Source organism: Mercenaria mercenaria, chromosome 9 (assembly GCF_021730395.1).
Source record: "Mercenaria mercenaria strain notata chromosome 9, MADL_Memer_1, whole genome shotgun sequence".
Taxonomy (NCBI): Eukaryota; Metazoa; Mollusca; class Bivalvia; order Venerida; family Veneridae; genus Mercenaria; species Mercenaria mercenaria.
Genome location: NC_069369.1, coordinates 13,256,836 through 13,284,057, shown reverse-complemented (window position 1 = coordinate 13,284,057; position 27,222 = coordinate 13,256,836). Strand labels below are relative to the sequence as shown.

At 36.7% G+C, this 27,222-nt stretch overlaps 1 protein-coding gene across 7 annotated transcripts in view; it reads left to right on the top strand.

Moving 5' to 3' along the window:
* The window catches only part of LOC123546492 (uncharacterized), a 70,484-nt gene that overhangs the window by 11,486 nt on the left and 31,776 nt on the right, over positions 1 to 27,222 (top strand). For 2 of the 7 annotated variants that reach the window (XM_045332803.2, XM_053550828.1), the window contains exons 2-6: positions 5,150 to 5,353; positions 7,825 to 7,996; positions 10,060 to 10,083; positions 19,255 to 19,791; positions 24,757 to 25,092. In XM_045332803.2, coding sequence (XP_045188738.2) covers positions 5,168 to 5,353; positions 7,825 to 7,996; positions 10,060 to 10,083; positions 19,255 to 19,791; positions 24,757 to 25,092 — 1,255 coding nt within the window. In that variant the 5' untranslated portion in view covers positions 5,150 to 5,167. Of the gene's footprint in view, positions 1 to 1,008; positions 1,124 to 2,789; positions 2,809 to 5,149; positions 5,354 to 7,086; positions 7,273 to 7,824; positions 7,997 to 10,059; positions 10,084 to 19,254; positions 19,792 to 24,756; positions 25,093 to 27,222 lie in introns of those variants that run through there. The other 5 variants (XM_053550825.1, XM_053550826.1, XM_053550831.1 and 2 more) reach the window with 5 other exon arrangements.

Genomic DNA, 27,222 nt, shown 5'->3' with positions numbered 1-27,222 from the left:
TCTTCATAGGAAACATCTTTTCACTCGCAGTTTTGAAATTAAACATACAGTAAAATCTGATTACCTCCCTTTTTAGTATGTATCTTGAGAAATAAAAGTATTTTGTAGTAAACTTTGTATATTGTCAATACCAAATGGTTGTTTGGCTATGCTAGTGATGTTATCCATGTTTAGATCATATGAAACATTACTTTGTATATAAATTTCAATTTAAAGGAAAAAATATTATTATTTTCCAGACATTTTTACCTCCCTTTTTTAAACTGATTTAAAAGGAGGTTCCAGGGCAAATATAGCGTGTCTCCTCCTCTTGTAGGATTTGGGATACCTTAAAGTAATTTCATGCAAACTTTGGTGCTTTCTTCACAAAGGGGAACATCTTTGCCATTTTTTGTTCCATATCTTACTCGCTACAAGGGTTATAATTGGTTAAGGTAATGAATTAACATTTTTGAAATTGTTGTAGATATATTTATTTGAAATAAATAAAAGGTAGTTCCCCTATGGGGCCTCATGTTTTGGTCTATTCAAGCCAACAAATCGTGTATGTAGTCCATTTCTGATCCAGTATACTTCATAACACTTTATAATACAACTTTCATTCTTTCTTCATAGGAAACATCTTTTCACTCGCAGTTTTGAAATTAAACATACAGTAAAATCTGATTACCTCCCTTTTTAGTATGTATCTTGAGAAATAAAAGTATTTTGTAGTAAACTTTGTATATTGTCAATACCAAATGGTTTTTTTGGCTATGCTAGTGATGTTATCCATGTTTAGATCATATGAAACATTACTTTGTATATAAATTTCAATTTAAAGGAAAAAATATTATTATTTTCCAGACATTTTTACCTCCCTTTTTTAAACTGATTTAAAAGGAGGTTCCAGGGCAAATATAGCGTGTCTCCTCCTCTTGTAGGATTTGGGATACCTTAAAGTAATTTCATGCAAACTTTGGTGCTTTCTTCACAAAGGGGAACATCTTTGCCATTTTTTGTTCCATATCTTACTCGCTATCAGGGGAATATTAATTTTGGAAATTTATACTTCTTAGACCATTACCATTTATAATAAATGTACTGAATTGTTCAGAGAATGTAGGAAATACTTTATTCAAAGGTAAGCTTATGTGGGAATATGTATTTTGTTTAATACCACATCTGACAACGTTCTATTTTGAAGAAAACATCCGAACTTCTTTTTCAAAAGTATTTTTTTCTTAACTTTCTTTTAGTTGTGTGTGCAACATATACATCTAGCTACCCCCACTAATGAAATATGGTTAACTTGCATATTTTCTTGAACATAGCAATATTTTATCATGCTGAAAGATCTACTTTTACTTTCATTAAATTTTCATGCAATTTTTGCAACATTTTGAAATGTACATGTTTGAGACATTTTTAACACTGCATGCAGGGAGTACCTGGAGAAATATGTTAGGCACACAATAAGTATAGGCATAATGTCAAAATATTTTTAAACTAGAAAACAGGATGTGGACGAGCAAAGTAGCCTACATGTGACATAACAGAAAATTTATTATTCTAAACATAACAACTTCCCTTGAAAGAAACTTAGAACTACTTATATTCAAAACAGTTTGGTGTACTTTTTTGTTTGAAAAAAAAAAAAAGAAGCAAAAATTCACCCGAGTGGCAGTTTCAAAACATTTTAGGACTACATGAACCTTAAGGACTGTATGCCATATTGAATGGAATGGGTGAAGTACATAATATTTTTTTCTGAGGAATTTCGAAGTTGCTGTAAACCAAACTTTATATCATTGTGGCAATACGTTAAACTCTAAACCATGAAGTACAGAACTCCGACTTTAATTCAAAGACTAAAGTGGGAAAAACTCGGGTATTCCAAATCAGTCACTCAGCATGCAGATGTCATCAGTTACTTTAGCAAATTTAGAAAATGTTTGTGTTTGTAATCTTTAAGCATCTGTTTATATTAAACAACCGCAGGTTATATCACTTACATATTTTTTCAAGCGACAGCGTAGTATAAGGATATCGTATATTGACCAAAGATCCTAATTTTTGCCGAGAAAATATAGAGCTGCCCTCACATTATTGCCAGGTGATGCACAGATAAATTATACATTCTGACATGATGTACGTATAATTATACATGTCACACTATAAATATATACACTGACGAGAACCCCCCCCCCCCCCCCCCTCACGCTTCATTCAATGTCATTGTACACTGTTTTGTTAACTGTTATGAACAATTCCATTCGCAAATCTGATGATTTGATAGACAACATTCCATGGTCGTAGTATGCTTCAAATCTTGAATTTCAATATACTGGTCAAAGGAATTTCACTGACACAAGCAGTAGCGCGTGTGGTCACCTGTGCTGAAAAACAATAGCAGCAAGACGACGCCCCGTGAACCCGCACCGGTTACGTAATAGACACCGTGGGATTCTGGCCCTCTTCACAGTCCATAGACATTGGCAGGCTGTAGCTGACATTGACGTAACCACCGTCAAAGGTAATTCCAGGCGTGTTCAATCGGATTGCAGTCCTATGAGAAAGCTGCCCAAGACAAAACGTCAATATAGCTCGTGTGTAAAAAGTTCCCGGTGACACGTGCAACATGAGGTCGCGCGATGTCATGCTGAAAGACCAAGCCTTGACGTTGACGGAATATAGGGACAAACCCGGGACGTAATATCTGGTCGATGTAATGCCTAACTGTGAGGTTACCTTGGCACACGACGAGTTTGGATGTTGATGGCTACCCAGACCATAACACCGCCCACCATAAGGATTGTGTTGTAGAAGGTAATTGTTAGCATAGCGTTAATGACGCCGTCTGCAGACACGAATAAGTCCGTCGGCAGTCTACAAGTTGACGTGACTTATCACTAAAAACACTGACCGCGATGGTTGCGGGGCCCAAATTAGACGTTGGTGTTGGTGGCATAGCGTAAGAACTAAACCGCGGCAGGGTCGTCGACTGCGGTTCCCGCGGCTTTGTGGGACGGACGACGGGACAGGCGATTCCGGTTTAAAGTTCCGTTCTCAAAGCCGATTTGTCATTGTATGTCAACTTTAATAGGCCGCCCATGGCTACCTACACATGCGCCCGAATTTAGGGCTACGCACCTGCACCGCATAGCGCGGGCGCGCCAATGTACATCATACCATGTCATGCACTGTAACTCAACCTACCTATATAAAAGCTGAAAAGTCCACAAATCTCCCGTTTGAAATATACCAATTTTTCTTCTTAAAAAGTCATTTTGTTTTAAGTTTACTCATTTTATCACTTCAAATCATTTTCGAAAATTCCCAAAATAAGAGTAAAATCCAGCGAGATGGAAAGAAAGTGACATCAAAAAGATACTACCACTTTTAGGATATTGACAAAATAGCTAGTAGCAAATACATAGATATTATAAATATATTGCCTCACACACCAAAAATGTGGAACAAAGTCTTTCTTAAAATATTTAATGTTGAAAACAAGTCTTAAGAAGGTAAAGTCGGAAACCTCACACAGATGTTTAAAAATGAACTAAAGCATACTTGATGTACGTTACTCTAAAAAAACGCAAAAAGTAACAAAATTGCGAAATATGAGCACAAAGCTTCAAAATGACTGAATTAACAAGAGGTTAGAGACCACCAATTCTTTTCCCATAGACATACATTGTAACATTATGGCGTGTACCGCCTTCCATACATCGAAACATGTATATCTAATTACAAGTTTTTCAAGAACTATCTTAGTTCTACCAAAATATCGGACGAAAAACATATGAATAGTGATACTTTATTTATGTAATTTTCGTGTGAATGAGATGACCCCCTGTTTACATCATTGACATGGCGGGAGAAATTCGTTTGATAAAACTTTTTTTCAGTACACATAAAATGTAGCAAATTTTGTCAAATTGTATAATAAAATACTGTAAATGCAGTGAAAAAATATCAATTTTGAAAAAAATTATCACTTCCTGGGTTTGTTTACATGACTGACCAATCAGAACGCACAGATGTTACCTTATTCCCAGATATACACTTACCTCTTTCCCAGTAAGTCCCCTGTACTTTTTTGAATTGGTGGTCTCTGACCAAGATTGAATTTCCTATTCACGTTTGCTTATGCAGTCGAATTACGAGACATGCATAGGCGCACCATACCCGGATAACATTTCACCTTGCATTTCCATTTGTGGAAGATATGGTTGGGAAGTCGCCCGCAATTAGCTCAGTTAAAAGCCAAAGTGAGACCGACATTTGAATCGGGTATGGGTTTCCCTTCTAAAGACCTATCAACATCCCGAGTGAGATAGAGGTTAACATGCTGAACTAATACATTAACTTGTACCTGCTGGCGGCAAGTGTTTCTGCCATTGCGACCAGTGCTGACCAAGATCAGCCTGCACATCCGTGCAGTCTGATCATGGTCTGCACTGTTCGCCATTCAGTCAGTATATTTTTGGTAAGCACCCCTTTTAACAGTTAATGGTACTGTCCAAATTGAAAGATGGACAAGTTCATTATAGAAATTTAGCATGGTAAGGGTTATGCACCTGTCAATATTTTGCCCGCCCGGGGGAGCGTCGGGCACACACGGGACTTTAGACAGAAGGCCATTCCCGACAGGCGGGAATTAGACAAACATTTGATGTACCAACAAGGCTCTAGGGTGGGATTTAGACAAAAAAGCTTGTCTCTAGGGTGGGGATTTAGACAACAATTTTTTTGAAATGTCAAATTCCCCTGGGTCAGCCCGCCGCCCCCCTGGGCGGGTAAAATATTGACAGGTGCATTAATTTTACGTAGAGGCTCTTGCTAGCATCTTATATGCTAACGTTTCTTGTTTATGTTTTTGTTTTTATGGAGTGCTATCAAACGGATGTGCTTTAACTTCTCATTTTAAATAAACTTGTCCTTGTATATCTTGTAAAGAATATCTTAAAACATACATAACTATGAATACTGATCATTTTCTAGTTTGCTTAAAATATTGAAAACCACAGGTGGGCGGTCAGAAACAAACACAACAAAATTTAATCGCCGCGCACGATTTATGTCCAACTGTCTCCCGTCTTGAGCAATTTATTAATAACACATATAATATATACATAGGCTGTTCCTGTTTTTCATTTCACAGCTGCGGGGAAATGTTATAATGGCAACCGGGGAAGATAAAGGACCTAGGGTTCATAGACAGATGCCGGCTTCTTCACAACATGATCAACATCGAGCGTCAGCAACATCATCGTTTAATCCGCAGATAACAATAATGAGTACAGGACCAAGCGTTATATTCAAGCCTAGCATATCAAATAGTGGAAAATCAATGCTATTTAGTAAGGTATGGCTTTTATTTAACTAAATTATGAAAATGTTTCCAAAATTGACGAGTGCAGTGAGATACTTTTTATTACAGTGGCATACTTGCCATGTCTTAAAGCTCGGACACATAACTGTTAGCTTTTTGGGAATCCAATTGTATCAATATATTATTTATAGACTTTAGAATGTCAAAGGTTAATTGTGAGCTAGTTATTTTGTTGGTACTGTGTCCGTTGTCCGGCGTTAGCTGTTTTTTAAACGACTTCTCATGATCCAAACTTCATGGTCAGATGCATCCTCACATGAACCTCTCAAATTTGTTCAAATGGTTCTGGCGGTCGCTGGACTTAAAAAAACAAAAAAAAACAAAACAAAAAAAACAAAAAAAAAACAACAAAAAAACACGCTAAACCACTTGATGGATCCTTGCCAAACTGTGTTTTGAGAATCTCCTGTAACGTCCTGTTTTGAGCATCTCCTGTAACTTCCTGTTTTCAACTTTGAGGATGTTTAGCATCCTCGCAAGATATTGCAGGTTATTCGGTTTGACCATTTTTATACGCCCGAAAGGACGTATTACCGGGGTATGTTATAACGCCGGTCCGTTAGTAGTTTTGTGTCCACTCTGTAACTCTTGAACCCATGAAAGATTTTTTCTGAGAAACTTGACACAAATGTTTACACATATAGACGACGTATTGAGCGGATGTTTTGGATAGCTCGCTTCAAGGTCAATGTCACACTCGGGGGTTAAAAGTCATATGACTTTGTTTCGTGTCCGCTCTGTAACTCTTGAACCCCTTGATTTCGAAGAAACTTGGCACAAATGTTCAGCACATTGAGATGATTTGCAGAGCGTATGTTTTGGATTGCTCATTTCGGGGCCAAGGTCACACTTAGGGGTCAAAGGTCATATGTCCGCTCTGTAACTCTTGAAGGATATTAAAGAAATTTTGGCAGAAATGTTCACCACATTGAGACGATGTGCAAAGGGCATGTTTCGGGTGGCTCGCTTCAAGATCAAGGTCACACTAAGGGGTCAAATGTCATACCTTCGGGCGTATATTTTTCCGCATTGCGATGCTATTGTTTACTTTTTCTGTAATACCACTAGACGGATCTTCACAAATTGGTCTGAATTATATATCCCGTAATTTAGGTCCTTTCTCAAGTGTATTACAATAGGTCCGCTTGGTCCCAAGCGGCCACAACAGCTAAAAATAGAAACTAATCCTTTAAAACGATAATTGTTTCATTGGTAAGAACAGAGACGTGAATGATTTCTTTGCAAGTACCAAATTGTCAAGTATCAAAACTTACAGGGTTAAAAGGTAAAGGTTTTCTCATGTGAACGATTTTAGGCCAATTTGGATCCTTATTCTGGTATTCATTACTATATGATACACACCTAAAGCATTAACCTATTTATAGTTATTATTAACAAGGCACGAATCTGCATAAACAATCAATTTACTATGCTGAATTTTTATAATAAGAATCTTTCACTGGCTGCTTGTAAAGATCGGAATATCCGGCACGAGGGTAAGGCGGTAACGAGGCTCCTGCCGAGTTACCGCCTAAACAGTTACCCGAGTGATATTTCCATCTTTACTCGCTGCCAGTGATTGATTCTTTTTCTTGCATGCCTTATTCTTCAATTTGCAGAGGATATATGAAGAACGAAGTTTTTTCTTTCAGTCGCTATTATGTTATAGTAGCGTATGAATTTACGCATTCATTCATAAATTATAGCACGTGAGTCATCTTACACCAGTGGGTTTAAGATGAGTTTTTCTAGCACCGGAAAAGCACGGGAAAATCCTGTCGGGCATGCAAGGAATTGATTTATTTGAATTTAGTTGCCCAGCAATGCGTTTACCCAAATTGACGGTGCTAGGTATGACAGTGGTGAAGACGGAATACGAGCACATTATTCCAGTAAGCTGTCATGTTTACTTATCTCTTTTAAAATATGCAAGGAAAACTAAGAATTGGATGTGTATAAATAATCGAGTAATTGGTAATTTATGCAAAAATCAGTTTTTGTTTTAAACCTGAAAAAAATGAAGCAAGGAGGATTTAAGGGCTTGGTTTAACAGAAGACTTTGTTAAACTCCACCGCTTCCAGGGAATACCAACATAGGACGTTTTCATGTCAACCGTGAGAAAATGCCCATTGTTAGTACGATGTTTAATTGCTATAAGAAAGGAGGAATTGAATGTCTCATATGATTCAAACATATCGATTTTAGCCTTTCATTAAAATGAACATTTGTTAAGAATACATCTATAGTATATACAACTTTACAGTCACAAAGTTTAACTCTTGAATTACCCTTGTTACTTGAAGGTGCATTAATAGCGCAACGGGTGGAGTTTTCGACCAAATGAGGATATTATTTACTTAAAACATGTAAAGATGTGTTATATTACAACATTTAATCAGTGTTTTGATACTATGTTATAAAATATTATCGTATTGTTTTACAGTCTGTCGTAAATACAAGATCTTCGCTTGAATCAACAAGACACAATCTGTCCCACACGATCGGAGGTACTCGACCAAAGCCGTTTCCAAAGACTCCTGAAACTAGTAACAATAGCAAAGCTTTACCAGATGCTTTGTTGAATAGTCCGAGTATTTCCACAAATACAGACAGAGGTACGCTTTTACATTCTTACTTCTATGTAGTACCTTCAGCGCCCAGTTGTTTTAACTAAGTGGTATTTAAAGGTTTCGCTGTGAGGCGACGATATATTCTAGTGCATTTTTCGCGACTGCTTATTTTGATATACTTATAGGTCAGATGGAAGCAACTTCCAAGGCATCTGATGGGTTGAAAAAGTGTAGAGTATTCCGCAGTGTATATGTAGTATCCCAAAAAATATGGCTACCAGAGGGCGTGGTCACTTTTCTCTATGTATATAGTGAACATTTTAAAAATCTTCTTGCAAGAAACTGCTGACCCGATTTTAGAATAATTTTACACAAAAGGGCCTTGTTTGACCATCTACCAAGATTATTCAGATTATATTGATTCGTCAAAAACCGTGGCTGCCAGAAGGCGCTGTCACTTTTCTCTATATGTATACAGTAAAAACTTTAAAAATCTTATTGTGTGACACTGCTAGTTCAATTTTTCGATTTTAAAATAATTTTAAATGGTTCTTGTGTGACTTCAACAAATAGCATTCAAACTTTTCTGATTCATCAAAAACATGGCCACCAGAGGGCGTGGTCACTTTTTATCAACAATTTCTTTAAACAGTATCTCCTCAAAAACCACTGAATGGATTTTGACGAAACTTTGCACAAATGATATCTGGGTAGCCGTCTTTCACAATTGTTCAAATGTTTCCAGTTCATTGAACATAAGGGTCTTTTTAGTCGAAAATAGGTTTTTAGCGATAAGACTTTAAAAATCTTTTTTTCTAGAGCTTTGATATTTGGCATGTGATATAAGGATTTGACTCTCAAACCATACTTGTCCGAATTATTACGCTGAGGTAAAAAAAAAAATGGCCATGTCTCTTTGTCTTACATGTACTTAATTTCTGTAGGCTTTTATATAAGAAACATTGAAAATCTTCTTCTCTGAATCAGTAATAGTTAGAGCCTTGATATTTTGGTGTCATATCAGATTTGTAATTTCAAATTATTGCCCTAAGTTCAAAAATGTGTGCGACATGTACTAGTATATGATATAGAGAATAATAGGTTTGTGCCGTAGATGAAGGCGAACCTGATAACGTCCAGAGCCGAGCCAGATAAACTTTCTCCATCTTACCACTAACCTATTATTCTATTTATCTTGTCATTACTTCATTTTCCGATATTTGGCAATTTATTTTACAAAAATAAGTGTGCGACAACCGCTTTAATGACGTCATATTCGTAATGACGTCACTGATATAATGACGTGATTACCGGTAAAATCGCAATAACTTCTTCGTTTTTGAATAAAAACTCATTATTTGACCACTCATTTTCTTAGTTCGGACATTTCCAACACAATGACGATGGTTTCGTTACAACAATATCGATCATAAGGTCACATGATCAACTGACCGTATATAACTGGTCACATGATCAACTGACGGTATATCAAGAAAGATATACGGCACCCTGATATCGGGTCAAAAATACTGCAAGTGACAGGATATGCTTATTTATCCTGTCACTTGCAGTATTTTCGACCCGATATCAGGGTGCCGTATATCTTTCTTGATATACCGTCAGTTGATCATGTGACCAGTGATATACGGTCAGTTGATCATGTGACCTTATGATCGATATTGTTGTCATAAGAAATTTTGCAACGAAACCATCATCATTGTGTTGGAAATGTCCGAACTAAGAAAATGAGTGGTCAAATAATGAGTTTTTATTCAAAAACAAAGAAGTTATTGCGATTTTGCCGGTAATCACGTCATTATATCAGTGACGTCATTACGAATATGACGTCATTAAAGCGGTTGTCGCACACTTATTTTTGTAAAATAAATTGCCAAATATCGGAAAATGAAGTAATGACAGGATAAATAGAATAATAGGTTAGTGCCTAAGATGGAGAAAGTTTATCTGGCTCGGCTCCGGACGTTATCAGGTTCGCCTTCGGCTCACCCGATAACCTCCTCCACCTCGCCAGATAAACTTTCTCATCTACGGCACTAACCTGTTATTCTCTATATAGAAAAAACAAACCTAAATCTGTACTTTTACAGATACACTTGAAGCCTTGTACTCGGGTGAGTGCTTTCGGGTCAATGGCCCTCTTTTTTATAGTTCTTTGATAGTTCTTTCATCCTGAGTGGTTGGTATCAAAAGTTTAAATGTAAGGCGGATACAATACAGTACTGGTTTGATGCCGATAAATTTCAGTGTACTTTTTGTAATGGTTGGAAAAACGGCCCTGCTGATCTAGCTATCTATCTGCCGTTGACGTCAAAATCAAAAAGAGAAAGAATATAAAGATATAAATTTAGTGGAAGAAACTAAAAATTACTTTGGTGATATAAAAAAATTAAAACTTGAGTTTGCAGAATAACTAGGGCGAGACATGTTCAAAGCTGCAAACTGCAGATCCTCTTTTATTCCGGAAGCAGATATTTGTTCAATTGAGGTCTTCTACCAAACATGATAAATTCAGTTTTTGAAGTGTTCATTTTCAGTTTGTTTCTATTCATCCAGTCATTGATTATAACTGCAGCACACTTTCAAAAATATTTTTTTGCCTTATGTCAGATTCCGCAAGAAGGACAACTGATGTATAATTCAAAGAATAACATCCAGGTCATAATATGTATATGAATAAACGAAACTCTAAACCTAAACGTTTCAAAAATACCAAACTTTCCTTACAACTAGTAATACAAGAAACAAGGTAACAAGTTGCATTCATTCGGACAATCGTCTATCGTGTCTTTGCTAACGTTCGTCAAGTGAGACAGCCATCCATATGACCTGCGGATGGTCGGTGAGCTATCTTGTTGACCGCACATACGAAACGTGAATGAACACGTCTTTATTAAATAATTAAATATCTTTTTAATTTTTACAACATAGCACAACATTTGAAAATACATTTTTTCACATTCATGTACCTGTTAAATAAAACAGATAAATTTAGTGGAAGAAACTAAAAATTACTTTGGTGATATAAAAAGATTAAAACTTGAGTTTGCAGAATAACTAGGACGAGACGTGTTCAAGGCTGCAAACTGCAGCATTGAACTGCTCTAGGGTAGGGAGGTGGGCAACACTTGGGGGAAGTTGGTTCCAGTGGTACACAGTTCTCGGAAAATAAGAAAACTTGTAATAGTCAGTGGTTGCAGTAATTAACCTATAACTTAGGGAATGGCTATAGCGGACACAACGAGTCATTGGGGCCAGGTAATCTGCGATTGGGATAGCAACCAGATCATGATGAATCTTATAGAAGAGTGATAACCTTAATTATCGCATAGTGCGGCAATTTTCCTTTGATCTTTGCAGCATGTTATACATAGTAACACACATTATTACTACAAAACTGTGCTGATATCTTACAAAACTGTTGCGATATATATCAACACGGAAATCTCTATGGAGTTTCATAAGAAAAAAAGTGTTCCGATATATATCAGCACAGTAAAACTGTTCCGATATATATCGGAACACTTTTTCTCTATTGAGGACCTATCAAGGGAGAATAATTTTTTCCTTTCAAAGAAAAGATGATTTTAGCTCCAGTTTACAGTTCACAGAGAAAGAATTGTCACAAACACCTACATTTATAAAGTAAAAGAATAAATAAACTAGAATATTTCAAAAAATTGATAGTTATTGCCAAATTCAGAAATACATGAAATATATGAAATTCTGAGATTTCTCAAATGTTTCTTTTTCTTTGATTTTTTTACAAACAAAACAACAAGTTTTACAATATGTCTGGCCAATGAAATGCAAAGATTTAAAACCAATGCAGAAATTTGTTGGGTACTTTTATCTGGAGAACACACTTTCTAAAACAGAAGTTTTAGTGTTTCAGTCAGCGAGGCGCAGAAAGGGAATCAAAATAGTAAAAATAATAATAAACAAATTTAAATGAAAATGATATATAAATTTTAATGATAAACTATGCGATAAAACAGTTATAATATGTAGTGCTCGTGTGTTACCAGGATATATCAGAGCTAGGGGTACATCTCGTTATTTTTCTCTTCACATATCTGTCTCGGCCTACCGGCCTCGACGATATGTGCAGAGAAAAATACCCTCGACGTACCCCTAGCTCTGATATATCCTGGTAACACACTCTCACACATACTATAACTATAACATATATACGCCTTAAATCCAGTCGACGAAGGTTTAGAGAGTGTAGCATATCTGTTACACTGGAAGTACGACCGTAGTCCGTCTTTATCCAACGGGATTTGACCTTAATTTTCTTCATAAGAACCCTAGGGTTTGGTTAGCTTTCTTGGTTGATCTGTTTATATGTAGGTCCCATGATAGGTCATTTGAGATATCCACGCCTAGGTATTTAGCTGAGCTGACCGATTCATGTTGGGCACCATGTAAGTAATACTGGGTAGGGATAGGATGTTTCCTTAGTGGCGTGGATCACTTGACACTTGGAGGGGTTGAACTCCATATCCCACTCCAACTCCCACTTTTCTAGAAGTTTTAGGTCATTTTGGAGAATGACAGATTGGTCTGCAGATGACAGAGTTAGATATGTTGGAACTGACGTTTTGTGGGAGGTCATTTATGTGAGCTAGGAAGAACAGGGGAGTAAGTACAGACCCATGTGGGAACCTGATGATACTGGGATGGCATCATAGTTAGTGCCATTTAGGACTGTTGATTGGATCCTATTATCTAAGAAGCCTCTGACCCATCTTAGTCTATATCCTTGCACTGCTAGAAAAACTTTCTCATGACTAACCTTGTCGAAAGCCTTACTAAAATCCAGTAGTATAAGATCTACTTGTTTCTTATTGTAGACTGAAGTGACCAGATCATTTACTAACATAACTAACTGAGTAACGCATGATCTTTTTTCCCTAAATACATGCTGTAGGTCATACAGAATACCATGGTTGGTGAAGTGCTGAACAATAGATGAGGAAACAATGTATTCAAGAACTTTGCATAGGAGACATGTTAATGAAATTGGCCTATAATTTACTGGATTTGACCTATCATCTTTTTTTAAAAAATGGGGGCAACATATTTCTTAGTTATCGAAACATTTAATGATTCAAACCTAACCCAAATGGTCAACTTACCAACTAGAGGAAATAATATTCTAGACTTATTCCTTACTACAAATCCAACTCTAGTAAATCAGGCCAACATCATACCGGGCATCAGTGATCATAATGTAGTAGAAACAAAAGTCAATACATCCGCAAGTATATGTTACCAGAAGCCTCGAAAAATCCCCTTGTATAAAAAGCAAACTGGCAGGAAATAAAATAGTCATTGTTTGACTACCACCAGGTTATGACTATTGAAGGTAAATACTCCTCATTAAACACAGAAGAGTTACGGGAACATTTCTCAAATACCCTAAACAACCTTAATGAAAAATTGATTCCATCCAAACAGTCAGCTATAAGAGATCACCTTCCATGGGTCAGTCAGGACATTAAGAAACTAATCTGAAGGAGGAACAGAGCTTTTAAAAATGTTAAGAAAACTAGCTCATCTTCTGATAGAAAGACATTTCTAGACTTAAAGCATCTAGTGCGGAAAAAGGTTAAAGAGGCTTATAGCCAGTATCTTGAGCACATCCTAAACTTAAACAACACTGATGACTCACTACCAAATAAACCCAAATTGTAACATTCCAGAAAACCGATATTTATTAATTTTGTATTGCTATGTTTGATTTTTTTTATCTACAAAGCAAACTATCATTTGATCATGTCAGAAATTGCAAAATGAATCCTAGCATGATATAAATGCAGAAACACTTGCCAACTGCCAATGTCAAAATTAATTTGTTGCCATAATCCAGGCATAGTAATATTGCAGTCTAATATTTCTTATATAGTCTTTTTAATATTTTAAGTCATTTTTGACACTATTTTGTTAATAACGATCATATTAGATAGGTGTAGATTGCATGGTTAGATGACGAAAATTCTACATTTTTGATGCCGATGTCAGTTATGAGTCACGGTTTGAAGACGAGGTTTTTACTTTCAGTGTGTCTCCATTCTAGGTCACTTATTAGAAACTAACTGTGAAAGGGAAACACCATATTTTCAATCCTTAAAGCAATTCACAAATATCGGATGAGCAACTATTGACCATTGCAACGATCCATTTGTTTAAAGAATCTCACACAAATAGCGGTATAAGTAAAGTAATGGTCCTTATTTATAATAACTACAAGATGTCACTTGCTCTCCATGTTTACAATAAAAAGACCTTCTTGGCAATGACAATTTCTCATTATTACTTTGTAAATTAAACAAAACGTTTTGTGAATGGTTACATCCAACTTATTTATAAAATGACTTTTGCTTGCAGTCAGTTTGGGATTGTGTTTGTTACAGGCCAGAGTATTCATCATGATGATCTTTAGGTCAGATTTAAATCTTGGTCAGGTGGGGTGAAAAACTAGGTCACTAGGTCAAATAAAAGGAAAAGCTTGTTAACACTCTAGAGGCCACATTTATGACTGTATCTTTAAGAAACTAAGTCAGAATGTTAATCATGATAATCTTAAGGTCAAGTTCGAATCTGGGTCATGTGGGGTCAGAAACTAGGTCACCGGGTCAAAACAAAGGAAAAGCTAGTTAACACTTTCGAGACCACATTTATGACCATATCTTAATGGAACTTGGTCGGAATGTTAATCTTTATGATCTTTAGGTCAATAGGTCAGGTGAGCGATACAGGGCCTTCATGGCCCTCTTGTTTGTAAAAGGTCTTACATTTCAACATTTGTATTTTCAAGGTTTGTTTAATTATAAGTTATTGTTGGTAAGGCCCTATGGGTAGGATAGTGTGTAGATTTTCTTTTGCAAATAGTCTATGATGGCACCATTAACCGAGGGGGGTGGGTGGGTTTAAACCTCTATATGCAGCCCGTCTTGGCGCACCATGTAAGGCATTAAGCACTGGTATTCGCAATAGGGGTAAAAGTACCTTAAGGAGAGAGATGCGGACATGACCTTTTGTTTGAATAAGGCTGTTTTGATTTTTAGCTCACCAGAGCACAAAGTCCTCAAGGTGAACTATTGTGACCTGTCATTGTCCGGCGTCCGTCGTCGTGCGTCGTCCGTCGTAATTTGCCTTGTGAACACTCTAGAGACCACATTTGTGACCGAATCTTTATGAAGCTTGGTCAGAATGTTAGTCTTGATGATCTCTAGGTCAAGTTCGAAACTGGGCCATATGGGGTCAAAAACTAGGTCACCCGATCAAATCAGAGGGAAAGCTTGTGAACACTTTAGAGGTCACAATTTTGGCTCGATCTTTATGAAACATAGTCATAATGTTTGTCTTAATGATCTCTAGGTCAAGTTCCAAACTGGATTATGTGGGGTCAAAAACTAGGTCAGTAGGCCAGACCAAAGGAAAAGCTTGTGAATACTCTAGGGCACAGTTGTGACCCAGTATTTATGAAACTTGGTCAAAATGATTGTATTGATGATTTCTAGGTCATGTTTGGATCTGGGTGATGTGGGGTTAAAAACTAGGTCACCCGGTCAAATCAAAGGAAAAGCTTATGGACACTTTAGTGGCAACAATTTTAACTCAATCTTTATTAAACTTGGTCAGAATGTTTGTCTTGATGATCTCTAGGTCAAGTTTGAAACTGGGTCTTATGGGTCATAAATAAGGTAATCAGGCCAGATCAAAGGAAAATCTTGTCAACACTCTAGAGACCACAATTTAAGTTTGAAACTCACGAGAAAATTCAGAACGTTTGTCTGATAATCTTTAGGTCATGTTGAAATCAGGGTCATGTTGTTTCAAAAACTAAGTCACCCGGTCAAATCAAAGGAAAAGCTTGGGAACACTCCGGAGGCCACAGCTGTGACCCAATCTTATGAAACTTGGCCAGAATGTTTATCTTGATGATTTCTGGGTCAGATTCGAAACTGGGTTATATGGGGTCAATAACTAGGTCAGTAGACCAGATCAAAGGAAAAGCTTGTGAACACTCAAGATGCCACAGTTGTCACTCAGTCTTTACAAAATGTGGTCAGAATGTTTGTCTTGATGATCTCTAGGTCAGGCTTTAATCTGGGTCATATGGGGTGAAAAACTAGGCCATTAAGCCAGAACAAACGAAAAGCTTGTGAACACTCTAAAGGTCACAGTTGTGACTCAATCTTATTTATTGTTATTGGTACTGTTTAGTTTCTGAACATGAGCTATTCGGCCTGGGTGGTTCCAATACTCCCGCTTTTATAGCTTTGGGTATTGTACAATCACCCCTTGGATATGGCGCCTGCTTTTTAATTTTGTCTTTTGGCAGTTCCTGTGATATGCAGGCTCCATAACCTCAGATCCCCTTTCTAAATTCCAGTTTGTTTAGTTCTGCTCATTGTTTTCTCGTTTAGGGCAAACCCATTATTTTAACTGGGGACCATACGCCGCTTTTCATGGAATTACACGCTAGTGTAGCATTGAAGGTTCCATGTGCACCGCCGTATGAATACATCTGCGGATGTCTCTAAATTGTTGTTTGTACTTTTAACATGTGTAAATGTTGAGTTCTGCTCAACCCGGGGCTAGAGGGCGTGGACGGTAGCATGCATTTCCACTAAATCAAATCGAGCCTGCAACATTTTCGTTTTTGTTGTGTTGAGCGACCTGTGGAGTTTCAACTTTTTCTATTAAATAATTACAACTATTACTCAATTCATAGATTTGCGCGTTTCTGGTTGGCTGCTTCAGCACACGTGACCAACTTTCATTTCTCAGTGAAGCCATCACGTGTTCATTAGATGTAATTAATATTCATAATTTTACGGACTACTTTTTCGTTTCTGAAAAAAAGTTGCATTTTTAGCTCACCAGAGCACAAAGTGCTCAGGGTGAGCTATTGTGATCGCTCACCGTCCGGCGTCCGTCCGTCCGTCCGTCCGTCGTCCGTCCGTCGTCCGTCCGTCCGTCCGTCCACACTTTCCTTTAAACAACATCTCCTCCTAAACCAACAGGCCAATTTTGATGAAACTTCACAGGGATGTTCCTTGGATGGTCTTCTCTAAAAATTGTTTAAAGAATTGAATTCCATGCAGAACTCTGGTTGCCATGGCAACCGAAAGGAAAAACTTTAAAAATCTTCTTCTCAAAAACCAGAAGCCCTAGAGCTTAGATATTTGGTGTGAAGCATTCCCTAGTGGACCTCTACCAAGTTTGTTCAAATCATGACCCCGGGGTCAAAATTGACCCCGCCCCAGGGGTCACTTGATTTTACATAGGAAAACCTTAAAAAATCTTCTTCTCAAAAACCAGAAGCCCTAGACATTAGATATTTGACATGTAGCATTGCCTAGTGGACCTCTACTAAAGTTGTTCAAATCATGACCCCCGGGGTCAAAATTGACCCCGCCCTAGGGTTCGCTTGATTTTACATATGAAAATCTTCAAAAATTTTCTTAAAATAAACCAGAAGGCCTAGAGCTTAGATATTTCACGTGTAGCATTGCATAGTGGACCTCTACAACATTTGTTCAAATCATGACCCCAGGGTCAAAATTGACCCCGCCCCAGGGGTCACTTGATTTTACATAGGAAAATCTTCAAAAAATTTCTAAAAATAAACCAGAAGGCCTAGGTTTTAGATATTTGACATGTAGTATTGCCTAGTAGACCTCTACAAAATTACTTCAAATCATGACCCCGGGGTCAAATTGGCCCCGCCCCATGGGGTTACTTGATTGTACATAGAAAAATCTTCAGTATTTTCTAAAAATAAACCAGAAGGCCTAGAGCTTAGATATTAGACATGTAGCATTGCTTAGTGGACCTCTACAAAATTTGTTCAAATCTTGACCCCCTCAGGGTCAAATTGACCCAGCCCCAGGGGTTACTTTATTGTACATAGGGAAATCTTCATAAATTTGCTTAAAATAAACCAGAAGGCCTAGATCTTAGATATTCGATATGTAACATTGCCTAGTCGACTTCTACAAACTTTGTTCAAATCATGACCCCCTGGGTAAAATTGGCCCCGCCCTAGGGGTTACTTGATTGTACATCGGAAAATTTTCTAAAAATCATCAGTTTGACATTTGAAACATATTACTCTGGTGAGCGATCCAGGGTCATCATGACCCTTTTGTTTTCAAATAGGAAACAAATGGAAGAAGTTTTTATAGTTGTAATTATAAGAATTGAGTGGTATTTTTCTGCTGTTCATCTATGTATGAACTATCAGGAAGTGTACACGTAAGTTTTACATAAACACCTTCGGTGTTTATGCAAATGAGGTGTAAACTTCCTGACAGTTCATACACTTTCTATGGAAAACTGAAGTGAAGTCAACATTTGTTGAAACATATGACAGGCAATCTTTAATATGAGGAATCTTGAATGAAATAACATTTCTGATAAGTTTTATGAGTAATCAAGTGTTGATACTGGTTTATGTTGTATTGACAAGTAGCATGCCTGACAGGTATCTTGCCATTTTTGTGGTTGTGTTTTCACATCGCATTTCAGTACAAAGACAGTGTTGTTCATATAATGTAAGACAATTGACTTAGTACTGATAAGACAATATCAAATTTCAGATTATTTAGTATTCAGTTATAGAAAGGATTAAGATTTTTTAAAACTTTTTTAACTTCTAGCAGATATACATGTAATCAATTTGGTCAGGTTCGCGCCATTTTTCGTCCGAACAGGTGTTGTGTTCAAGCGGGTTTTACATAAAATTTAGCCTGGTGACCCATACATTTTTAGCCCTTTTCATGCTCACAGTACAATTATTTATACACAAGAAAAACAGGAAAAAAATCTATGAAACAGTGTTTTCAATATCTAAAAAATATATTCTTTACTATGGGTATTTTCATTGAAAAAAGTTCACAAAAGTGAATATGAAACATGATTTTTTTTCATTTTTACCCATTATTGTAAGGATATAGTATTACAAATATGACTGTGATATCAAATAAGTTTATAATAAAATCTGTAAAAAGAATAAACCTTATTGTGCTGTCTTGATGTATATTTTGGTTGGTATTTATAAAAAAAGCAGAAAATTATGAAAATGTTAAAAAATCGCTGGCAGTTTCAGCAACACTGGGTGTGTTCAAAACAAATTTTCGCAGAAGCAAGCCTGGTGATCTATTGTTTTTATTTGTTCATTGTTTTCAGCACAAATTTTCCTATCATATATTTGAATTTGAAAAAAAATTCTATGTAAGGAAAAAAAACTATAGAAATTCTCTTTAAAGAGGCAGTAATTGAAGCAAAAGAAGAGCTCAGTGAAATAAAAGAAGGTAGAGTTTCAGTACCGACAAGATTCTCGTGTCAAGAACATGAAAAAGAAGAAACTGAATGCTACCCAGTGCGTGACAAAGTACACTCCCGTTTCATGGAAAAATCTGTTTTATTGAAAAACATAGCAGAGAGGTTTAACGTAAATATAAACCTTCAACAAAAACAGTACCATGTGGAAATAAAAGGATCAAGAGGAAATGTACAGCAAGCATTGGAGGAATTGGAAACAATTGGGAAAGCCATTTGTTCTGAAGACGCCGTATTTTTGAATCATAGTAAAGATTATATGGATTCTGTCGAACGCAAATGTGACGTTTTACTTGAGAAAGAAGTCGTTTTCAGAACTGACAAAATAGCAGTTACAAAGCAGTTGTTCACAGAAAATATCATCTGGTCGGACTCGTTTGGTAGAGAATTGGTTGTTGAGATGAATCATTGGGATGATGTACAAACGTCAGCTAAAGTTACACCAATAAAACGTGGCCGATATGGTAAGATATAATAAAGTGTGTCTTAAACATTAAAAAAATCTATATAATGTAAAAACCTGCAGCCTTTAAAATTAAATACAGTGTATATTGATAGGACAGTTTCAGGCTAGGCTTTTTCCAAACACAATAGAGGTTCATTAGACGCTGGTCTTGAGGAAGTAGGTTCAAACCAAGTTGGGAACTAATTCATACCTCATCAAAATAACATTACAGGGTTTGCTTTCAAACAGTTTTCAATGCATAAAATCTTAAGTATTGTTGTCCAAAACTTTAAGAATTTAAGCTTTGGATTCATAAAAAACACTTTTTCCCACAAAACTACTTCTAACTTGATTGTACCAAAACTCTTTCATATCATGTTGACCCTTCACTCACTTGTTTAAAGTGTTTATGTATAACATTGCTAGTTTAAAAAATACTAGTCGATTACCGGTGTGCTTAACTTGTGATTATCTGCTTTTGCCCGTTTTCGTAGCCTTTGTTTAAACCGTATTGAGCAAATATCGTTTAGCTTTTCAAGTGTGTAGAACACAGACCTCATTCATAAACTTATTTTGTCACAATTTTAGCCCACCTGACCACAGTTTACTCATGCTGAGTTTTTGTGATAGTTCAGTGTCCTTCGTTGCGCGTCGTTAAAATTATACTGTTAACACCATAGAGGCCACAATTTCTGTCCAGATTTTAGCTCACCTGGTCACGAAATCCACAAGGTATTGTGACCTGTCATTGTCAAGCGTCCGTCGGTGTGCGTCGTCCGTCAATATTTGCCTTGTGAACACTCTAGAGACCGCAGTTGTGACCCAATCTTTATGAAACGTAGTCAGAACGTTTGTCTTGATGATCTCTAGGTCAAGTTCGAAACTGGGTTATGTGGCGTCAAAAACTAGGGCAGTAGGTCTGATCTTAGGAAAAGCTTGTGAGTACGCTAGAGGTCAATTTTAATCATACTTGTATTAGCATAATATTTCGATCCCATTATGGGTTTCAGAGTTATAGCCCCTTAAAGGGTCAAAATTTGCAATTTTTGCTTTTTCAGCCATTTAGAGACTTCATTTATGGTTTGATTTGGTTCAAACTTGCAAAACATCTTCAACAACAATAAATTGTTTCTTGTTCATTTGATGTACATGAAACTTTTTCAGAATGTTTGTCTGCATGAAATATCGCATGAATTTTTATCTGGGTTATGCGGGTCAAAAACTAGGTCACCAGGTCAAATCAAAGAATGAGCTTGTTTACACCCAAGGGGACACATTTTTGATTCTGTCTTCATAAACTTTGGCCAGAATGTTTGTTACTACTGTGAAATCATTTTTATTCGCGTAGGACGAATTTTCGCGTATTTCGCGCTAGGACCGATACGCGAATTTAAGACCGCGCTATTATTATTTTTTGATAATATTGTTTCCTTTCTAAAATTGAAAATGCGCGAATTAAAGCCCGCGCGAAACAGTCCTTCTTCACGTTTGCGCGAAATTTCATGCCAGCGAATTTAAATGACTTCACGGTATTAGGTCTTGGACGATTTTAAATCTGGGTCACGTGGGTCAAAAACTATGTCACTAGGTCAAATCAAAGGAAAAGCTTGTATACATTTTATAGGCAACTATTTGCTCCAGTTGTTTCGAAACTTTGTCAGAATGCTTGTTTTCATGAAATTCTGAACAATATCGAATCTGGGTCATTTGGGGTAAAAAACTAGGTCATTAGGTCAAATCCAAGATAATACTTGTTTACACTCGAGGTCACATTTTTAGCTTACCTATTACGTAGTGAGCTTTTGTGATCGCATTTCGTCCGGCGTCCGTCAGTCGTCCGTCCGTCGTCCTTTCACAATTTCTTATGAACACGATAGAGACCACATTTTGCAAACAACTGGCCAGATCTTATCATGGGTTCCAGAGTAATGGCCCCTTAAAAGGCCAGAATTTGCTATTTTTGGCTTGTGAATAGGATAGAGACCTCATTTTGCAATCAACTTTAATCAAATTTGCACACAACTTGAATTGGCGTAATATATCGAATCATTTTGAAAACTGGCCAAATCCCATCATGGGTTCCGGAGTTATGGGTCCTTAAAGGGCCAAAATTTGCTATTTTTGGCTTGTGAACACAATAGAGACTGCATTTTGCAGTCAATTTTAATCATCTTGCACACAACTTGTAGTTGCATAATTTCTCAGTTCCTTTCGAAAACTGACCAGATCCCATCATGGGCTCCAGTGTTAGTGCACCTTGAATTGCCCAAATTTGCTATTTTGGCTTTTGCAGCCATAAAGAGACTTCATTTATGGTTTGATTTGATACAAACTTGCAAAATATCTTCAGCAACAATAAATCTTGGATTCCATTTCTGCCCCTGAAAGTGGCAAATTTTTCTACTTTGGCCCTTTCAGCCATATAGAGGTTTCATTTATGCTTTGATTTGATACAAGCTTGCTTGCGTAGAATGATTATCTTGATTATTTCTAGGCGTGGATCGAAACTGGGTCATGTTGGGTCAAAAACTAAGTCGTCAGGTCAGATCAAAGGAAAAGCTTGTAACAACCTAGAGGCCACATTTATGACCATATCTTCATGAAACTTGGTCGGAATGTTTATCTTGATGTTTCCTAGGCTAAGTTCGAAACTGGGCCATATGGAGTCAAAAACTAGGTCACCCGGTCAAATCAAACGAAAAGCTTGTTAACACTCTTGTTCATTTGATGTACGTGAAACTTGGTCAGAATGTTTCTATGCATGAAATATCGGATGAATTTTTATCTGGGTCATGTAGGGTCAACAGCTAGGTCACCAGGTCAAATCAAAGAATGAGCTACGTTTTTTGGTCCAATCTTAATAATAATTGGTCAAAATATTAGTCTCCATGAAATCACTAGGTAAAACATGTTTACACTGTCTTTATTTGTTACTCAGGTGAGCGACCTAGGGCCATCTTGGCCGTCTTCTTTTGTCCAATCTTAATGAAAATTGGCCAGAATATTTGTCTGCATGAAAGAACTAGGTAAACATGTTTACACTGTTATGATGTGTTACTCAGGTGAGCGACCGAGGGCCATCTTGGCCCGCTTGTTTATTTGATGTGGATGAAACTTGGTCAGAATGTTTGTCTGCATGAAATCCCGGATGAATTTTATTTAGGTCATGTGGGGTCAATAACTACGTAACCAGGTCAAATCAAAGAGTAAACTTGTTTATACACTAGGGGCACATTTTTGATTCTATCATAAAACTTGATCAGAATGTTTGTTATCATGAAGTTCTGGATAATATCAAATCTTGGTCACTTGGGGTCAAAAACTAGGTCACTAAGTCAAATTAAAGGAAAACCTTGTATAATGTAGGCCACTTTTTTGTTCAATCTTCCCGAAACTTTGTCAGAATGTTTGTTTTTATGAAAGTTTGGACAAGTTCGAATCTAGGTCATGTTGGGTAAAAAACTAGGTCAGTAGGTCAAATCAAACAAAATGTTTGTTTACAACATTTGCGACGTTTATTTGTCTCCATGAAATCACAAGTAAAACATGTTTACACTGTTATGGTGTATTACTCAGGTGAGCGCCCTAGGGCTATCTTGGCCCTCTTGTTATTAACTTTGTCGGACTATTTCCCTCAGCACAGTTTCTGAAGATTTTATACTGGATCTGCTTTGGTCAGAAACTAGCTCACTAGGTCAAATCATATAAAAAACGTAGGTAACACCATAGAGGCCACATTTTTTTCTGGTCATCATAAAACTCATAGTTTTTCTCTTTACATAATCTAGACCAGTACCTGATATCAAAAAAAAAGTCACTAGGTCAAATAATAGAAGAACCTACTTAACAGTCTAAAGACTACATTTTCTGCTTTAACATCATAAATATTTTTCAGAAAGTGTTTTATAAAATATAGATCAAGTTCAATACTTGGTTAATCGTGCTCTTGGGCGTGGTTGTTGGTGGGGGTAGGGGCTCTGTGGTCGAATGGTTCAAATCAGTTCAAATCTAGGTGGCCTTGATGAAATAATGCACAGAGGGGAACAGAGGGTCTTCCTCCACCGCCGAAACTGTAAAGTTGCCAATCCCTACGAAAACAAAGTAATTGGGGACTTATACTACTAAGTCAAATCATAGGGAACCCTTGTAAATACTTTAGAGGCCATATCTTGTATCTTATCTTCCTTTAACTTTATCTGAAATTTTATCACTATGAAGTCTAGGTCAGGTTTAGAATTGGGTTACTTGACTTTTTTAACTAGGTCAACTAATAGCAATTCTTACTTATACCAGAGGTCATATTTTCTACTTGATCATCATCAGTGTGTGTGTAAAATCTAGTCCCAGCATAAAACTGAATTACACGGGGCCTTAAATTTACTTGGCCAAATCATAGAAAAGCTGTATTTAAACTAGAGACGACATCTTATATACCAGATTTTCACGTAATTGTTAGAATGTTTGTCTCTATATTATCTATACGAGTCTCAAAGCTTGGTTACTCAAGTTGTTAAAATAGGTCACTAGGTCAAATCATAGAAATACGTTGTCAATACTATATATGCGCCACATTTTCTACTTGAGCCTCATAAATCCTTGCCATTATATTTGTCGCTATGAAACCCGTTACGTAGCATTGCATGTCAAAGTGTTACTGTTAATATTTTGTGAAATTACATGTATATCCTGAAAGAACATTATGCTGTTGCTGAGGTCGGGTTAGTGAAACAAAGTAGTATTACACTAGTGTATTAAAATATGTCAACTTTTACGTCGTTGATGTTGGTCGATTTGACTTGTCTGCACTAAAAGCTACAGTTATCTGTGATACTTAATACTCTTAAATTTGTGTCTTTTTCACATTGTACTTAAGAAACTCGTGGAATGAATAAGATACAATGCCCGCATTTCGTCATTTTATTCATCTCGTTTAATAAACTTTGTATGAAAAGACGTGCATGTAAATCTGTCTTTACTATAACAGGAGGAAAACTTCTCAGAAACCGTAACAATTTTACAATGGGTGTGACATGTTGGATCGATGGCAAGCAGTCGGAAGAATCTGACTTGGAATGTCTTGTAACAACTCTGTTGACAAAAGTATCGAAGAGAGGAGAAAAATCAGTTGCTATACCTTTAACACCAATTGCTAACTGGTCATTCGATAAATATATGAGCTGTTTTGTGAAAAGTTCAGTGCGCTGGTTGCTGGAAAGTTCTGATGTCTTACCTACATTGGTATTGCTTTTTACGGATTCGCGAGATTCCTTTCGGAGGACAGATACATATGTCGAAGAATGTGTGACAAACAGACTGAAAGGTAATAGTCAAGCTTTATTCCACAATATCGCCATAATTAACGAGTGACCCATTTTTTGCCTGTACATCGGTGTTTAAAAATTAAAAGAAATAACTTGACTCTTTTATCTACCGTATATCAAAGACATATTTTTACACGCTCGTTTTAGAAAAACGGCACGTATTATGTGATGGCGCGTCCGTCAGTCATAATTCGTGTCCGGAGCATAACTTTATAACCTTTAAAGTTACTGACTTTAATCTTGACATATGGGTAGATGGCGATGGGACAATAGACAAAGCGCTTGAACTGGCTTTGTAGGTCAGAGGTCACAGATTGAGCTAAAAGGTCAAAACTGTCCATCATATTTTGTGTCTGGAACATAACTTTATAACCATACAATGTATTGACTTCAAACTTGGCACTACGTAGGTGGCGATGAGTCAGTGTGCAGCTGGTCTGTAGGTCAAAGGTCAAGGTCACAAAGTGAGCTCAAATGTAAAATCTGTCCGTCGTATTTAGTGTCCGGACTAACGTACCATTGAAGGTATTGACTTCAAACTAGGGATGTAGTTAGGTAGTGTTTAGACGATGTGCATAGTTGCGTGAGCCAGGGTGATAGGTCAAAGTTCAAGGTTCCAACAAGGTCAAATCTGCAAATTATATTTCATGTACAGAGCATAACTTAAAAAAAATTAAAGATATTGACTAGTAACTTGGAAGATAGGCAAGTGGCGATGAGACAATGTGCAGACTGCAACAATCTACATCACAAGCCCGCCCCAGCGAAAAAGTAGTATTTAGTTTAGTGCATTTAGTTTCTTGCCCATTAGTATCCTGTCACTACTACCGCACGCACACGCACGTGCGCAAGCACACACATGTACACATACCCTGCTTTCCCTCCCCCTACCCCGTCCTACCAAAAATATTTATATTTTGCCTTTTCTTTAAATTTTGCTTCCGTCCTCCTCTGTTATAACCCTTTGGTTGTATATTTCCCCGCTTGGTGGAGCTCTTGTCAAGTTGTTGACAAAGGCAAGAATGAAAAAGATTCACTTTTGCCTCAAAATGACCCGAAGCTGGTAGTCTCTGAGTAAATTATAAGTTTCGTTTCTTCAAGATTATCAAACTGCATGCAATATTATGCAAATTTACATATCAATGAAGAAAATAGCCAACGTAAGTATAGATACTTTAAACATTTAATACTATAAGTTTTCACCGATTTTGTAAATGGATCATTTGTAATATTTTCAATGAGGGTACACGTTCCGAGCACAGCCACAACAGGGATATATATATATGTTAGAAGCTAGACTTGCGGTCAAATGTGTTTTTGTGGTCCTTAGCTATGCTTGCTTCTACTCGATAGCACAGTATAACATAATATGGCAAAATGTATATTTCATATAAGAATCTGTGGTTTCAGTAATGTGTCAAGTTTGAACAAACTTCAAGTTTCAAAAGAAAGTTAGAAACAATAAATACATTTTTATTTACCGTTTAAAAATTGGGTAAGCACAAATTAGTGCTGAAGGTGAACTATTTTGTTCGCCGTTTCCGTCGTCGTTAAGTCTACAAAGTTAATTTAATTTACATCAAGTCAACGTGTAAGGTTTAAACGCAGATGAGTTGTTTATCAAAACGTAATATTTTAGTTTTTAAGGAATAAAACATGTTGAATATTTATTAATGTTTAAGGGTCTAATATTATACACTCATTGCATTGCTCCGAAGGACCGCGATATCTAATGGTTTTGACTATTTACCTGCAAGTCATTCAGAGTGATTTATAACATCGGCAATTTATTTTCAAATTTTTGACTGATGAGTACTCATTAATCATGTCATGAATATAGACAGGTCATATAGTACACACTATAACGGGCGATTTTTTGTAAGAAGTCACGTAAAAATGCATTAATTGGATACAAAATCGATATCTTTTCAGCTGCCAAAACAGCATAAAGTTTAAGTCTTTGGCAAAATGTCTGTCATACTTTTGCACACTAACAAAATGTGGGCATTTTTCTTACAAAACTCTGCTCAGTTAGCCATCACTTTGTATTTTGAGTTTGAGCTACAAGGCAGTGTCAACGCAATTTTTCAACAGAAATATTTTTATGTCATAGCTGTCTAAAACCCGGT